At 43.1% G+C, this 18107-nt stretch overlaps 1 protein-coding gene across 2 annotated transcripts in view; it reads left to right on the plus strand.

Annotated features, from left to right (window-relative positions):
• The first annotated feature begins 5503 nt into the window (after window positions 1-5503).
• Window positions 5504-18107, plus strand: part of MYO1E (myosin IE) — a 73858-nt gene continuing 61254 nt past the window's right edge. The window contains exon 1 of one of the 2 annotated variants that reach the window (XM_083871137.1): window positions 5504-5572. In XM_083871137.1, the coding sequence (XP_083727263.1) occupies window positions 5570-5572 (3 nt within the window). In that variant the 5' untranslated portion in view covers window positions 5504-5569. Of the gene's footprint in view, window positions 5573-7508; window positions 7549-18107 lie in introns of those variants that run through there. The other variant, XM_083871136.1, reaches the window with a different exon arrangement.

Raw genomic sequence — 18107 nt, forward strand, 5'->3', positions numbered from 1 at the left:
AGAAAACATGCCACAGGTGCTTTGAAAACTATGAGAGTCATAAGACTGTAGGATAATTCAGCTTAGAATGGACCTCAGGAGATCCCTTGTCCAACCTCCTGCTCCAAGTGAGGTTATTGATGAGGCCAAATGCAGTGTTCAGAGTTTTACCCAGCCTACTCTTGAAAGCCTCCAAGGATGGAGACTGTCCAGCTTTGGTGGACAGCCTGTTCTCATGCTTGTTGGCTGCTGAGGAAAGAACATTTTCTTTATATCTAGTCTCTCTTGTTTACATTTGTATTGTTGTCTTCCCACTATGTGCCACTACAAAGAGTCCGAATTTGCCATCTTGATGACTTCATGAGAGATACTGGAGGGCCCTGCCAGGCCCCCAAAGTCTGCTTTCATCAGGCTGAGCAAATCCTCCATCCTCAGGGATCCAGCTCCCAACCAGCTCACTGATATACACAGCTGTATTCCCTGACCTGGCAAGTATCTAGACTAACTACATGTCCCTCTGTACTTTTTGTGCACCTGTCTGGTGGCTTTTCCTTGCTAAAGGACCGCTCAGATACCCAGTGTTTTCTTGAGTATGTATGTCTGCAGAGTAGGGCTTGAAAGCAAATTGTTAGTTAAAGCAAATCAATTGAAGTTATCTTAATTTAAAAACATAACATTTGTACCTCCTACTGCAGTCTTGAGAATAACATTAAAATGTACCTCCATGCTCAGCTCTCAGCCTGATTTCTCCCTCTGGCACTTCTCTGGCAACAGTGGAGGCCAAGAGATAGGGACAGGACATGTAAATTCTTTTCTGCCCTTACACTCTTTCCAAGGCATCCACACCACCAGGATCTGAGGTGAGTGGTCTTTGGTTTGACCATAGGGATGCTCTTTTCATCTTGTGTTATCAGAGACCTTTATTTTTTGTACTTGTATCACTTTCTTGATGTTTCTAACTAAAGCAGTACTAAATTGTATCTTATTACATCTTCAGTGAAATTCATACTGAACATGCAGATTTATTTTCTTAAAGGAAAATTCATATCAGACTCTTTTTATCAAGGCACAACATCAAGAACATTAATTTACTCTGGAGTCTTCAACTGTCTCACTCATTAATTGAGCCCCACTTAAATAATCACAGAATTACAAAACCGAGCAATTCAGGCTGGAAGTAGAAGCAATTTTGGCTTCTCAGAGGGAATATGGTCCAACTTCCTGCTCAGAGCAAGGCTAATTTTGATGTTGGATCAGGTTGACCATCATGGCATAAAGTTTTCATCCTAAAAGCTCGTGTAATGTTGCAAAAAATCCCCCTCTGAGGGAAAAAAAATTCCTTGTAATTTTGTTGTTGTGAACATACGAAGCTTAACTGAATTCAGTCACAGGAACACAGGAGGCAGAACTCCTCGGTTACCAAGTCTTTGTGGACTTCTTCCAGGTTTATAGCAGCCTTGCAAATAACAGCATTATTCATACGTTTTGGTTTGCAGTTGGAGAAAAATTCAACTCCATGAATTCTAAGTATCTCTAACATCTCAGACTCATCCTAATCAGATCCCGAGTGAAAGAGACACATGCTATTTTTCCTTTAAAACCCTCAAACCAAGCAGTGGATGTAACTTTGGTGGTGATTTTGTGGATGTAACTTTGGGCTGGTGACTTTGTTGCTGTATTTTTTATTCCAGTGGTACTTTGGATGGACATGTTGAACACTTTCAAGGCATGTTTTCTGAACAGGAATGCTGCTCTCATTTGAGACCAACAACAGAGAGGAAAGAAGACATTTTACTAGGCATAGAGAGTTAAAGAAAGTTACAATGACTATACTATTTTCCCACCTGTCCTAATCACTGAAGTGGTTTCAACACATTTTAAGTCATAAAATTCTGCCTTTGTTTTATACTTGCCTATTTGTTTCTCCCTTCCTATATTTCACAAGAAGAAATTGCTGAATCCATTTTTTATTTCCTGTAAGTAGAATTCTACATGCTCCAAGTGTAACTGAAGGCAGAGTGTAACCATCTGCATTTTAGAAGAAAATATTACAATTCACAAGTGTCTGTTTATTCTTTGGAAGGCAAATACAAGAAACTAAACTACACTGAATTTTTAAGGTTTTCTTAATCTAATATAATTTGTTTTTCTATTACACAAGTCCTTCATCTTTGTAAGAAATACCAGACCATGTGGTTTTCTAACAGAAAAGAATGATGTGTTGTTAAGGGTATTAAGCCTTATTTTAATAGCTTTCAGGCATTAGTTAAATTATTAATTAAATTATTCTGGTCAACAGAAGATAAATATGTGACTTACAAAATTTATTTCAATTGTAGTCTTTAAGTAAAAGAAAAGCACCAATGCCTTCTTTTCCCTTTGCTGTCATTTTTAGCCAGTTAGAAAGCAGTCAGAGCAGTGCTTATTTCATTCTTTCACAATTTCTATTTTTTTTTCTAGATTCACTGACTTCTCATAGGAGTTAGTTCTTTCTGAAGCCACAATGATGTTTTTAGAATAGAGAGCAAGGGAAAGCTTTATTCTGTGGCTTTTCCAGAGATAAAGACCTTGTTCTTTTTTCAGTCATTTAGTCTTTCCACAGTTTGGCACTGGGCTGATCTCTGTTTGGTGCTGGCACACGGTGTTGCTCAGCCAGTGGGTAGGTGGAAAGGCACGTGTGAGTTGCCAGCTGCACCATGTAGTCACTTCAGTGTGTGCTGAGCCTGGGCCAACCCCTGCAAGTCCCAAATGCAAAGCTAATAAACCTCCTGAGGCATGGAAGTGAAGCTCGTTCTTAAATATTTCCCCAAAGCTTAGCACTAGTGATCAATATCAGGAGAATCAAGCAGAGCAACTGTTTGCAGCTAGAAAATATCCTCAAAATAATCCTTGATGTTAGCACTTCTGTGCATGAGCTGTAGATGTTACTAACCAGACAGACTGTCAGACAATACATGAGCTGAAAAGAAATGATGGGAGCTCTTGATACAAGGAATTTTTTTAAAATCTTTTTTAAGTTAGGTCTTTGAAAGGTATCCTGTCCATACCAATGTTTTGATAGAAATGCCATCACTTCTAAGTTTTGTGCATCATTTAAAAGTACAGGGGTTCCTCTTTGCTAGAACTCCTCAATATGAAGATGTAGGTTCTCAGAGATGAATTGTACATTCTTGGCTGGAGGAGCCCAGGCATGCAGACCATTCAGGCACACCACCACTGACATTCAAGGGGAAATGCTTTCCCCTGCTGCTGAGCAAGGATGTTGAATAAGTATCATTCAGTTAATATAGGCAGCTTGGGAATTAGATGTTTATCATTAAAATAAGTAGAATGTTTAAAAGCATGAAAAGAGTTTATTGTGAATTAGACTGTGCTTGGTTCACCCAGTGCTTAGCAAAGGTTCATGCAGATGCACAGCACCAGTTCTCAGCTCCAGAAATTTTGTTCAAAGTCATCTTGTAGCCCATGTGGAGGAGATGGACCCAGTACCAAACATTCATTTCAGTGAACTCAGGACCAGTTTCTTGATTAGCTGGCCAGTGTGGATGCACTTTTAAACTATTCTTCCACAGCCTTGTTTCTCCTTATTCATAACTTGTTATAAAGATGTTTCTATGTATGTAAACACACATACATACAAATATACATCTTTAGAAAATTTACCTGTACATTAAACAGACTCATATCCAAAGCAAATAGAAAAACCTACAAAACCTGTATTGATTTTCTATCTTCTGTTGGCCCAATATACATACACTCTCTGGACTCTTGCAGGACTGTTCTCACTGCTTTTTATCAGTCTCATAATTTTATGTAACATTTCCATGTTCCAATGAAATACTAGGCAAATTATTTTTGTCCTATTTCCATAAAACTGCTGTACTCACCTTCTGTAGAGAATCAAAGTGTGAAACTTATCTCCTGTGAAATTCTGTGCACTATTAGCACTACCAGATATATTTTTGCTTCAATAGCTGCTGCAGGTCATATTTGCCACCCAGCTGTTTTCTCAATGAAAATATTCCCTATCTCTCCTATCAATGTCAGCCAACATCCAAGTAATCCCAAGCTTCATATGATCAGTGATTATACAGTGTAAGCCCAGTTGAGCTGAGAAGTCTTTTGTTTATTCTTCAAAACCAAGGATGAAACATGCCCAAAGGACTGCTGTGTTTCACCCAAACCACCAAAGTCTGTGGGACATGAGAGGGGGCAGGTAAATAGTTGAAGTTGTGTCTCATTTCTGTGTTGTGCACATCAGGGTGGTTTGGGTTTGTACCACTTGATCAGCCATGTGTTTGATGTCTGCACCCCACCACACCTGTCCTGCAGTCACTTCAGTGAGGACAAAGCCACAGCGCTGTCCTTCCTCTGCACCGGCAGATCTGGCTCAGAGACACCAGAGCAGTGTTCTCCAAAGAGCCAGAAGTGAATCCGCTTATGCCTAATCTCTAAATCAGTGTGGACATGAGTCTTTATTTTGTTCATAAAAACAATGAAAATCGAATACATATATTGTGTACAAACTACTCCCTATTTTTTCCAATAGCTGCACTTCTTTTTAGTCAGAAATAAACTAAACCCCAGTACAATCTATTGATAAAAGCCAGGATCTTTACCCATTAGGAATGGTTTTCAAAGTGGTTTGGAAGCAGTATCAACATATGACTCGGGGTCTGGCTGTTGTTATGACTGTTACATTATGCTGATCCATTTTATTTATATTCTGCCTTAGAAGCGGCGTTAGAAACCCCTTAGAGCCAAAGCAGGGTTTCAAGCCTGAGGTGAGTGTTAAGAGGACTAGAGTAGTCACTTGGGGCGGGTTTGGTCGCCCAGAAAGCGCAGTCCCCCGGAGTTGCACAGGTTGTGTTCTGGCCAGGAGCTGAGCAATGTGCAGGAGATGCCTGCGGGCACCCGGGCTGTTCCGCGCCGGTGAGATGCCTGCAGCACTTGTTTGAGCATCCGCCCGGTGACGAGGCGCATCCATCGTGCTCTCCCAGCCTTTCCAGGGATGAGCAGCACCGTGTAGTACCGGCTCTGTGGGGGGGCGGGGGGAGGGTAACACAGGCGGCACTGCGGGGGTCCGGCCGCCCCGCTGGCCGGAGGGCTGTCCGCTGTGCGGCGGAGGCTTGTCCCGGTGTCTGTCCCGGTGCCTGTCCCGGTGCCTGTCCCGGCGTCTGTCCCGGTGCCTGTCCCGGTGCCTGTCCCGGCGTCTGTCCGGTGCCTGTCCCGGTGCCTGTCCCGGCGTCTGTCTCGGGTGCTCCAGGGGCAGTGACCGCCCGGGCCTCGGGATTCCCTCCGGGAATGACGTCCCGGCCTGCGGCCATTGGCTGTGCCGCGGCGAGTTCTCCATGTACGGACACACGGCCCGGCCCGCCGGGACAGCCCCGGGACAGCCGGCCCGGCCCCGCCGGTCCCCTCCCGTCCCTTCCCGCGCCCCGGCCCGTCCCGGGCCCGCCCCGAGCTGCGCGCGCGGGAGGGCGGAGCCGCCCCTCTCCTCCCCTCCCCTCCCTCAGCCCGCCCGTCCTCCGTCCCGGGGCGCCGGCGTGTCTGGGCACAGCCGCGGGCAGCGCCGCGCCGAGGAGCCGCGATGGTGAGCGGGGAGCCGGGCAGGGGCCGAGCGGGGCCGGGCAGCCGTGGCGGGGCGGGAGCGCGGTGTCGCGTCCCCTCGCGCGGTGCCGGGAAGGGGCCGCGGCAGCTCCGTGTCCCGCTCCCGGCCGGGGAGGGCTCGTGTAACAGCGCCGGCCGTGGGGAGCCGGGCCGTGCCAGGCACTGGCCGGGGGCCGGCGGGCGCTGCGGAGCCGGGCCGGTGCCCTCAGTGCCGCCCCGAACCCGCCCGTCCCATGGCGGGGCCGGGCAGGGCCAGCCGCCTGTGGAGCGACCCGCCTCTGCCGCCCTCGGCTCCGGACGGGTTTGGGTGTCCCCGGGCAGGGGGAGTCCCCGGGCAGGGGGACACCACGGCGTAGTTCAACAACAGGTGACGCCTCTGGTGGAGAGGGCGCTGCCGGAGGGGTCTCGGCGGGCACAGCCGTGCCCGGTGCCCCCGCCGTGCCCGGTGCCGGGGTCGCTGGGGTCCCCTCCCCGGGGCCGGGGCACTCTGCTCTGCCGCACAGGCGGCTCCCGGCCCCGGGGGCTGGGGCACGGCCGCTGCCGGGGCTGTTGGTGTGACGAGGGGACGCGATGTCAGGAAAACACTCCAGTGCAGACCGAGGGAAAATTGAGGTTCGGCAGGTGAACCTGGCTTGTCTTTAGTAATTGCCTCCTGATGATGGATAATAGCTTTCATCCTGAAGTAATCCACATAACGATTATGTCTACCTGTTACACAAGAACTAAGAACAAGTGGTGAAAAATCCTAGGGGGTAATGAACTAGGCTAAAATCCATAACTTTTAAACAAGTAAGTTACTTGAAACTGTTCTAAAGCAGAGTACTAAAGATCTGAGTGTTGAGATACTTGAAAAACTTCTGCAGTATTTCTGATAAAGCTTAACTAAGCTTAAGGTTTAGAGACTGACCAGCCTAGTTCTTGTGTGTTGAGAGCTTCACTCCCAATACCTTTTCCAAGATGCCTTTCTTATTGCCATTGCCTCTGCTTTGACTTCCTGAGGCAAGTAAAGTTGTACCTGGTTACATCTATGTGGAGCACAAATCCTTGTTTTAAATAAAGCATTGCAGAAGTTAGGAAGCTAAAACTTCTCTTGAAGTCAGGGGTAATGATGCCAACCAGCTCTTATAAACCTGTTTTTGGTCAGGAGCTTTGAATAAGATAGGTGCTTGTGTTCCCTGGGGGTTGGTTGTTTTGCCAGGTGATTCAGATCAACTCGTCAGCTTTAATCTTTGGCCCTCCAGTGCCTGCTGTGTCACAGACACCTGTGGCACATATGGGCTCGTGGGCAGAGCCTGGGTCATTGCTTGGACTGCTGACAGGTTAAATGGGGTTGGAAGTCTTTGTTGCAGGTGCTTCAGATGTGTCTGCCCGGTATTACCTGTGATACTTTGAGATCAGTCTGTTAGTTGATTTGCTTTGGGCTCCATTCATTTATTTTTGATGAAAGGTTTTAATCAAAGGAGTTTTTGTAAATAGATATAACTAACTGGCAACATACTCTGTGATATTTACATTATCAAAATAAGAGAATTACTTTCTGCCACAAAATACACTTTTTAGGGGTGTATTCAGACAGTTATTCTCCACCTTTTAATTTGATACTGAAGTGATTTTTCACTGTGATCTCTCAAAATAATATGAATTGTACTTTTAGATTATTGGTAAGTAATTATTACAACAAAACCAGAAAATAATGTTTTTCAAAGTGTTGCTTTTTCAAATAATTATGCCCAAACACCATTGTTTGATAGTCATTAGAAGGTAGTATTTTGTAACTTAGTTGGCAGAAGGATTGCCTGGCAGGACTTACAATGACTACTGATGAACATGAATCATGCTACTAGTATCCTGAAACTTTATACTCATTCTCTGTGCTGTATAAAAAACCTTACATTATTCCCCTTATTTTTGTCTTAACAGTTTTGATGTTTGGAGGGTGAAAGAAGCTGAATGTTTCAAGTGCTTTTTGTTTTCTAAATCGAGTCTTTTCTGCCATATCTTCTTCACTGTAGATCTCAGAGTGATCCTTTCCTGTTCTGACAGGGTGCCCAGGGCAGGGTGCTGAGTTGCCACTGGCACCAGGTGCTGTTGGTGCCTCTGGGGCCATGGCATTGAGCAGATGCCACTGTCACTTTCCTGTCACTGGCCTGTCACTGGTGCCTTTGCCATGATGTGCTGCCCCACCCAGCTCAGCTGGCACACTGCAGCTCTCTGCCCTCAGCAATACATCTGCTCCTTTTTGCTGGTTTATTTTTAATCCAGATCAATATCTGTGTCAAGTTAACAGGGTGGTTTCAGGAGGAAATCTGCAAGCATGGGGTGGGTGAGCTGTTTCATGGCTGTGCATGGCAGTACAAGGTGGGAATGAGCAACAGCAGGGCAAAACTGTAGTAAAGCTGACAACTATAAGGAACATATGGCAGCTTAAAATTTTTCTCTTGAAATGCATCTATTTTGTTACCTCTGGGTTTCAGTGTTTTAAATTCAAAATGGAAAAGTCCTAACAGCTTAGCTGAAGCTTTTAAGTCTTCAAAAGCTGTGCATTATGTCAGTGCCAAGTAGTCCCACTCTAGTGAAGGACTATATCCATAATATGCAGGAAGCCTCATGGTGGAACTAAGCTGGAGCTTGCTCGAAAGAGCAGCATATGGTCAGCTGAACTTCTGCTGTTATACTGAGAGTTAGAACCTTCATGTCATGGGTGGTTCATGGAGATGCATTGGAGGATCTTGAATTGGGTAGAGAATCTGTGCCACGTTACAAAAATTATCTTGGACCTTTCATTTAAAGTAGCACTGTAATCTTCAGGGAAAGATTGTTCTCCTGAGTACTATCAGCTGGCTTTGACTCTCCTAAGGATAAAATTTTGAATGTCAATCAGCAAGCATTTTCTAAGGCATAAACTGCTACTATACTTAGGAAAAAGTCAACCACAAAATCAAATAAATGACCCGCCCCAACAACAACCCATCAGTGATCAATTTTGCCTGCTTTTGCATAAACTCTGTTCAAGAGTACTTCTGTTGAGGTTTTGTACCAATTTATTGGGCAAAGTGAGAAGGGAGAGCTCCCAAGAGAAAGCAGGATCAGCAGTATCTGGATTAGCTAACACGTTGTTGAGCAAGCCAGGGTTGTCTAATATACTTATGTTCAAAAACAATGTGTTTCTATGTTACCTTTAACCAGTATTTCAGTGCTAAGCAATTTTCTGTAACAGTGCAGTCAGTATGTGCATTTTATCTGGGTGTACTTGGTGTCTTCTTGGTTCCACCTCTTCAGTAAATATGGAAGGCTGATTTTTTAAAAAAGAACCTTTTTTATAGCAGTTTGACATCAGAAGAGGGCAGATATTTATAGCCCAGTCCATCAAAAAGCTGAGGATGTCTTAATTCCATGTAGTGCCTATGAAAGTCTGCAGAAATAAAAAACTGGGTTAGCCTTGCTGGCCTTTAGGATTCAGTCCTGAAGTAGTGAATATGTGATGGGAACTGGGACCTTACACTGTCCTAAGTCTCTCTTTTCTGCAGGGAAGTCACAATCAAGACAGTGATGCTTCTGTATTTGAAGGGTGCTTTTCTGTCTGGTGCTGCAGACAGCAGCCTCAGCTCAAAGCTTGCTTTCTGCCAGCTGTGGGATACTGGGGAGGGTAACAGCATGTGCTTTGCGTTATGTCTGGAGGTGCATTAATGGAAAATCTTCCAGCTATATGATGTTTCTTTCTGGCTGATATATAAAATATACTAAAACACAGTAATACTTGATGTGTTTTGTTTAGGCTTGCATTGTGTGCATGCTTGTTTTTGGTTTTAGTTTAGACCTCTAGGATTATGGATATACTGTGTATGTTAGAGCACTTTTTCAGAAGACACTGATGTGTGGAGAATGTTTCTCAAATGCAACTTTTGCAGCTGAAACCTGAACATGTGATTGTATATGTATGCACCTCTTAAGCAGTTTTCTCATCATCTCTTTTGCCTTCCAGATATGGGGTTTTTTTCCTGTTCTACATACATAACTTATGTATTATGGAGGAAATGGGGTGGCAGTGCTATTAGTAGTTTACCTAAAGTTTTTGCAGCCACTTTTTCTTAACTTAAAGGGATAACATTCACCAGTCTCACTGCCTTGTTCTTAAGGCATTGCTGCACATGTGGCATGGGTGTAGTTAAAACCAGTTTTGTCATGGTTAGCACATGGAGTGTTAAGCTTTTATGAGTTAGTACTTAGTACTGTTCCCATCTTAACATGGGAAGTATGTTACCTTGCTTGAAACACTAAGAAGTTGTACGTCTCTTTAGAGAACTGTTATTATCACCTTTTGTAATAATTTTAATTATTTTGACTTGATCAATACCGATATATTCTCTTCTTAGTTGTAGGAGCTAGTCTAAAAGTGTCATTGATCTAAATGGTCATGCACTGCTCTATCCAAGGTATGTTATAAAGAATAAAGGCTTTGTTACTCCTAATTTCAGCATAAGGAATTCCTGCATGTTTGGATTTGTATTCTAATATAGTATGCATGTATACATTAGTGATACTAATGTATAGAACATGTAAATAAACATCCTCAGAGTTGCAGAAGAATCCTTTATATTAATAAAGCCTAACTTACTTGCTGCATGTTGTGATGAGAAAGGGAGCAAAAAGATGGGTGGTTTTTCCTCCTGGGCTCCCAGCTCTTACTTTGCCAGGCTAACCCTGGGAGTGAGTTTCCTGTAGTTACCTGAAGAGTTCTGACACGGTTCTTTGTAGTTCTGCTGATGGAGACCAGCCTGGGTTTGGCCTGCAAGTTGTCAGGCTTTTGCTTACCCTTTGGTTCTGGTCATTGCCACAAGAAATGGCTTATAAATGACAAATTCACCTGCTTTCCTTTCCAGTTTCCTAAAGCGCTCTTGTGATGCAATCCTTCAGTCTGCTTTCTTTAGGAAGTTGCATTCCAGATCGAGGTGTTGTGTGGCTACTGAAAGGCATTAAGAGCTGTGTTAGAAAGGGATTTTGCATCTGGTTAACAAGGGGTTTGTTCTGGGAGTTAACCGTGCTAGACTAGAAGCAGTAAAATTGAATCAATTCTTGGAACTGGGAGGAGTGTGTTAGTATATGTGTGTGCTAGAAAAATAAGGATTTGGAAAATACTTCAGTTCCTTTGCAAGCACAGAAATCCAGGCATAGGCTTTGATAAGGAAGGGTTGGCTTGCATTACTGGTAGCTCTTTGAATTAAGCCAACTTTGTACTAACTAAACTCTGACCATGAGTATGAGCAGCAAAGTTTACCTCGGCACAGAAGGCTAATAAACCTTTCAGAGAAAATCATATAAAGGTTCTCTCACACATTTTCTCATCTGTTGAACACCATTCACTTCTTTACTACCTGTGGTCTGCCAAGTAGCTTTTCTGATTGATTCTGGTCGCTAGCAAATGACCAGTGTTGTTTTAAACTCTGATGGAAGTGGGTTTTTGTACTGCCTGTGTATGGGGAAGTATTCCAGGTGTATGGGATGCCTGCTGACTTTTGGAGCTGCTGTTAGTCAGAGGACTCTGGATAGCTGTAGTGTATTGATTGGCTTTTATTATTTCTACTATGGCTTTAAAAGTATTTGTAAATATCAGACATATGACAGGCAATAAGAATTTTTTCCCTTCAGGTGAGAACTGAGAGCTGTCTCTGAGGACTTGCTCAGACGTTCACCTCAGACTCAGCCTCCCGTGGCACTCCTGGGGCAGCTTGGGTGTGAGGAACTGTAATTTAGTCAGACCTTCCTGAGCTCAGTTCAGTCTTTCCCATCTCCTACTCCCTTCCCCACATTCCTGAGATGCCAATTACTGTCCTGCCCAGGAAGTATGGTTGTCACTCCTCTCCTGACTCATCCTCATCGTCTACCTTTCCTATCCTCCACCTACTGCTTTCCTCCCTCACTTCTTCAAAGCTGTGAATCCCCCCTGGGGTGCCAGGTGTGCAGTCAAGTCCTGGCAGTGCATGGGATCCGTTCTCTCTGCTTGACTGAGTCATTGCTATGATCAGAAAAGGTGTCTTGGTCTGCAGCTTTTCCACACCCTGAGCCTCACAGGTGTTTTCTGTCCCTTCTGTTAAGTGTGCTTCGTGTAAATAGCTTTGGGGTTTGATGGTGTCCTCTACACAAGCAAGTACATCTAAACCCCAGATTCTGTAATGTAAACAGCCTAGGAAGAAGGGTATGGTCAAGGTGTTTTTCCAAAGATATAGCAGCATTTAATTGATACAAAAATCAGTCATGAATTAGGTTCATAAACTATAAAATGTAATTAAAAAAATAGAATTTAATTTCCTTAGTTGAAACTGGAAATACTTTTTTAAACAAAGCAAACGTGAGAGCTGACAAGGAAAGCAGTGTTGGCAATTGGATCGTGAGTCAGAGCTATCAGAAGTGATGCATATTCAGAAACCTACTTAGAATGTGCTTTTAAAGTACAAAGGCTTATCTATTAACATAACTTAGTAATTGCGAACTTGAAAGTTAAAGTCAGATATTAGCAGACCTTGAGTGTGCTTTGTGATCAACACTGTCCTGGAAGTGTCAAAAGGATTTAAAATAGGTCTGGTGCTCTGCTGTCCTGTCATGTGTGTGATTTTTCAGCTGCCAGAAGTGTCTGGTGAAAGCCACTTCTGGCTTTCAGGGGATCGATGGAATGGCTTTGGGATGGAGTGATGATAGATGTTTTTCTTTAGACTTCTTGAAAAAAAGGGGACATAAATAGTTTATGCAAAAACATGTGCTTCTAGAAGCTATTTTCATGCTTTTTTTCAGCAATCTGAAGTCTAAATTAGAGGTTTTTGTTGGCATCCTTCAGAGGATTAGCAGTCTCGTAGTGACTTGCTGCACTTGTCCCTGTACAGGAAGTGTGGGGTTTTTTTCCTTGCCAGCTCAGAACCACTCACTGAATCACTGTCATCAGCTGAGCCTGAGTCTGTAACCACTTCTTGGTCAGCCTTGTCTAATTTAAGTCTTGAGGTCATATTCAAGTCTGAACAATGCAGCCTGATACCCTCTATAAAGCAAGCAAAATGTTTTCAACAGCTTTAAAGTCTTTCCTGCTTGTGTCTTATAAAATGTACTGCCTGATGTTTGATCTTGCACCCTAGGACAGTCTTCTGTTTTCAGTCTGACATTCCACAACATTTGTGAGGCTTTAAATTCTAGGCAGTTTACCAATGTGCACTGTTATCTTTTGCAGTGATTGATGTCTTTTCCTGTGCTTTGAGTTGGATATTGCTAATAGCAGCAATACAGAAAGATGGAAGTTGGAACCCCTTGTTAGTAATGTGTTTGCAGTGCCAAGCGGTAGTCAAGAGCTTGTCTCATCTTGTTTTGTTTTGCCTTTTTTTTTCCTGCCTCGAAGGATACAAGTCTGCACAAATGCCTAAGTGCTTCCAAATTTGCTTTTGCAATAACTTGCAGCCCTGTGTTAGTCCCAGCTTTGTAAAGAAGTGCACAGATGCAAATTGTGTTTGCTGCTGCCAACGCATTTGGAGTCCCTGGGGTTGTGAGCCCTGGACTCTGGTAGCTCATTTGGTGTGGAAGCTGCTGCTCTCAGGGGTTGTGGGATCATTCTTGAGGGGAAATGTTTACTTAGGTACTGTAAACATCTCTCAGTTGTTGTGCTCCTTCTGCCACACACTGGCATGGTCACCTCCTGGTCACTTGGGGTTTGGACTTACTGCAGGTGTTTTGAACCGGAAAAAGCTTCTTTTGCTGAGTGGAAGCTGTTCTTGAGGCACACTGAAGGAGAGCTTTCATTAAACCTAATCTTAAAAGCCCTTTCATGGGACTCAAAAGCAAGTGCATACTTCTAAGCCTTTGTTTCGTCTTTCAGTATTTGGGGAGCATTAGATTTGTCCATTTATTAATTCTGAAAGAGTTTGTTTTCCCGTTCTGATACCCACCTGTATTCAGTTCATACCTAAAGAAAGAGAAATGTGTATAAGCTGTCTACGTAGTCTGAATTAGTAGATAAATCTATGGTATCTTCTGGTAAGGCAAAAGAAACTTGGGTTTTGCATAATTATTTCTGCTGTCTGGCTAAATATAGATTGTTTTTGAAGGAATCAGTGACAGCATGCAATCAGCTAGGAAAAAATAATTAGTCATGGGAATCCATAGTTATGTTAGACCCTTGTGTCTTACTTAGTTCTATATTTTTGTTGACTCTTGATAGTGCCATTTTTATGAGAGCAGGTTAAATTAAATACACTGCTCCTGTCAGGAAACTTCTGATATCTTTCCTACTATAATTTGAATTCAGAATTTGGCTACAATGAAAGCTGATCTGTTACTAAACATGACTTTATTACATGTAGTCTCTGTACCATGAAATACCCCACTTTACATGTAAACTTGATTAGTTTCTGAATTGCCTGAATCCAAGAGAACAAATATTTGACTCGGCTAATTAAAATATAGTGCATCCACTAAGAACATAATTACTTCAGCTGGATTTATTTTCTCCACTTAAAAACTGTGCCTTATTCACAGTCATGTTTCCAGGACTCGCTGCTGAGTTGTTGGTAGTCTCCAAAGCCTTTTTCAGTGCTTCCCCTCAAGTATACGCTGGGAACTGCTATATTGGTTAGTAATTGCTAGATTCAGCAAACCAAAATTTCCTACAAAAACATTCTGGTCTTTGCAGGGGAAAAGCAAAAATAGCCTCTCAGAGTAGGGCAGTTTGGATGTGTTCAATTTTTGAGGGGATCCTGGCTGGCTTTTTGTATCCTGCAGGACTTGAGTAGACTGAAGTAAGGTGCCTTTTGGAATTGATTGGCCCTGGTAGAGGGGGAAGCATCAGCCTCCTGCTATGGAGGAGCAATGTAAACCTGCTGAGAAACCTATTGCAAAAGAGCAAAAACTGTTACTCTGTCCTGAGCTGTACCCAGACTGTCGGCCATTATTTGTTCCACTGTGGCTGTTGGCTTTGCAAAGTGTCTCTTCCTGCTCTTTCCTGGGGTAGCTGGGAGTTCGTAATCCCAGCTGTCTGCAGCCACCTTTGCTGGTGGCGCTGGCACACAGTGCTGCTGTGAGGGGGGATCTTCTCCCAGCCGAGGGTGGGGCTCAGCAGCCCCTTGGGCATTTGGTGGCCAGTATTGCCAATGGCTGAGGGCAGAGTCCTGGCAGGAGCAGGGCTTCAGAGCCCTGGCACGACCCAAGGCCCATGTTGGTCATTCTCCTTATAGGAAGAGGCTGCTAGCAAGTAGAGCTTAGAGTAGCTTCTACAGACTGCTGTTTGTTACGTTTTTTAAGAAGGATTAGACTTGACCCAGGGAAAAAAGAGGACTAGAATGTTTTGTAACAAATGGAGATAGTGTTATGGCTCTGTGTATGTCTGTGGAGGTCTGAGCTGAGATCTGGCCTTTAATGAGCAGAATCTTGAGCTCCATTTAAGCAGAGTTGGGAGTGGGGAGAATGACTTCATTTAGGAGAGGCTGCTGCTTTTGCTGTGCTTTAGTTGTTTTTTGTCTCAGCATTGAGTTGCAACCACAGAGTTCAAAGCATGAACTGTTTTCAGATGAGAAGGAAAGCAGGGAAAGGTCTTCAGCAGAGCAAGTCAGGTCAGAAGTGTACCTGCAAGTGAAAGAGGACTAGGCAGTACTGAGTATCCAGTGTCTGAAACTCCAGATAATGTTGAGTACCTCTTTCTAACAACTGAGCCTGGTTTCTTAAGCAGCTTAGATATTTGTCTATAATTGTCACTCTTGTCTCTCATCATTCTGTAATGTGCATTCTGCATAGCAATAAAGGACTAGATTCATTGTGTTGGAGAAAATAAGAATTTGCCCAATTTGATGCTTGCTCTAAATAACAAATCAGCATACATTCTGGTATGTGGTCAGCAAAACTTAGATTTGATAAAACCAAAATGGCCTCTGTTGTGGTTTTAAAAAGTATATACGATAAAGGAGGGGAATCTGTTCTGGCTTGAAGCTGCCTTCAAACACACAGAATGTGTTCTCTACAGCCTCCAGTGACTCTGATCTCAGTGTCAGGAATATGTAATGAAGTGTGTGAGGCTACAAACTGGATGAACTTCAGTAGCACAGAAAGAATGGATTATTTCACATAATTGCACGACTATTGGTAGTTAATTATTTCACAGTAATTAATTATTTAATTATTAATTATTTCACATAGATAGGACTATTGATAACTGGCAGTTCTAATGGTGGAAGGAATGCTTGGTTTGCCAGTTCCAGTGTCATAACCCAGCTGACTGCTCCAGGAGTCTCAGTGCTGTTCCCATGAGTACTATTTGTTAAAGCTTTTCTAGTGGTAATAGGAATTCTGATTCCAGGGTTCTTAATGCTTGAAATACCAGCACACCCAGTCCACAGAGACCTGATCTCAATATGCAGAATAAGTTCATGACCAGCAGTGGTTTCTTCCTGTCGTTGACTTTGTGTTTTTATTCTTGGACATTCTAGGAGCACTTGAGAGGAAGTGTGGCAGTGGCTGCTTATTCCCATATTTGGTATTGTTCTGGACAGAATGGACATCCCTCACTAAAGGAGAGGGCTGTTCCAGTGCTCCTGGACAATCTAACCTGCCTCCAACCATGGCTTAATCTTGCCAGAGTCACAGGGGTCCATTTCCTTCACAGTTGTGCATGGTGCAGTTTTCTGCCTGGAGTTACAGTGATGTTGGTGGGGTCCCTTCAGATAGGTGGGCCTGACTTCACAATACTAAAAGCTTTATTTCTGTGGTCACAAATCCTTGTGGAGCTTCTGTTGGTCTGTACATTAATGGTGTATTTTATATTATAAAGAGTTGGAATTAGTGAGTGTTAAAGAGTACTTTAGTGAAATGAGCACTCAAGTCTTTAACTGTGGAAAAAGAAACAGTATTCAGAACATCAGCTCACTTGCATCTCCAAACTTTCTCCTTGGTATTTTTCCTGACACTTTTACTGTAAAGGGCTTGTGTCTTCTGTACAGATTTAGGGGTAATGAGGAACCCCAAGCCTTTAATCTGCTTTCTTAAATAGTCATTATTAAAGCCATATAGGGAAAGAAGCAAATACAGTATATTTCAGAGAAGCATTGTAATCATTTGCAGTATAGGCACTACTTCCCACTGGAATAGCTGGCTACCATATCTGCTTCCATGCAATTCACCAGTAAAAAGACAAACTAAGGACTGCAGAAATTAATCTTTATTTTATTAGTCCTGAGATTGACCTTTTCTTGTTCTTAATTATTACAATCTGTACTTGAACTGAGACTAAATAAGTTCAGCTGCATGTGTCAGAAGGCCTAAAATTAATCCTTTATGGATACAGTCTTGACAGAACTAAAAAACTCCAGCTCTGAATAAGAAAGGAATGTCTGAAATCGATCCAGAAGAACAGAACATAATACAGAGTTTTAAATCCCTGTTTCAGTGCCACAGGATAAGTTTATAGACTTGAACAACTGGTCTTTTCCCAGAGCTGAGCATTTCTTTTGGAGAGAGGAATTTAAGAGCTGTTTATTCTGAAAAGAGGCTTAACGGTGTGAAAGCTGGCAAGTGCTGAAGCGAGTCTGTTTGGGCTGTGCTGAGAGTACAACCTGTACCCTTATGGTGTAGGCAGGTAACTTCATAAACCACTGAGGATGTTCTGAAGGTGGAAGTTCGTAATGGAGGAGTGTGTTGTTACCACAATTAATGAATTAGTCATGGAGAGCTATTTAGTCTGACACACCTCCAGAGTGTTCACCTACTGAAATCAGGTTCTCTTTTGTTCATTTCTTAATGATACAGCAGGCTGAGGTGTTTTTGCACCTGAGGCCATTAGGTGACTTTTTCACTTGACTTGTCCCATCTGTGGGTCTGTTCTGAGGCCAGAATACTTTTAAAATGAAGCAGTTAAAAGGCTTTACCCTGCAGCTCTGCGGGGTCTTCTCTGAGTGTGGCTGGAGTCCAGCCTGGGACTGGGAGGGGCAAAGTGAGCAAAACTGGTCCTGTCAGTTTGACTGTAACTCGCTTATTGTGGTTTGTACTGGGTCTCTGATACTCAAAAATGGGTAAATAGCTCTTAACTTAGGGGGGGGGAGACTTCAATCAAAAATACCAGTATTAACTTTTACTGTTCTAGAAACACTTCAGATGTTGGGGAGTTCTTCCTAGTCTGCACTTCAAAACGTGTAGGTGGAGAGTCAGTAATTGTGATGGTAACTCCCTGTGGTGAGGTAGCTGTGGTCATTCATTTTACATCTGAAGCATAGAATATACATTTTTATTTCAAAGTTATTTTGCCTGGTAACTATGCTGAGATCTTAAAGATAGAAGTCAAGGTTGTTATGGTGTTTGTTTTGGATTGGTTTTTTTCCCCAAAGCCTTCAAAAAAATTTTATCATCTTGCTCTTTACAGGTGTGGAGTAGTAGGTTAACTCTAAAATACTAATCCTGTTGCTGTTTGCTCATTGATAGTGCAGGTGTACAAACAGGAAAAGAAGAAAACAAAGGGGAAATTAATATCATCTGATTGCTAAAACAAAGAAGCTCAAATTTAG

The sequence above is a fragment of the Zosterops lateralis genome, assembly GCF_965231275.1.
Source record: "Zosterops lateralis genome assembly, chromosome: 13".
NCBI classification, from domain to species: Eukaryota; Metazoa; Chordata; class Aves; order Passeriformes; family Zosteropidae; genus Zosterops; species Zosterops lateralis.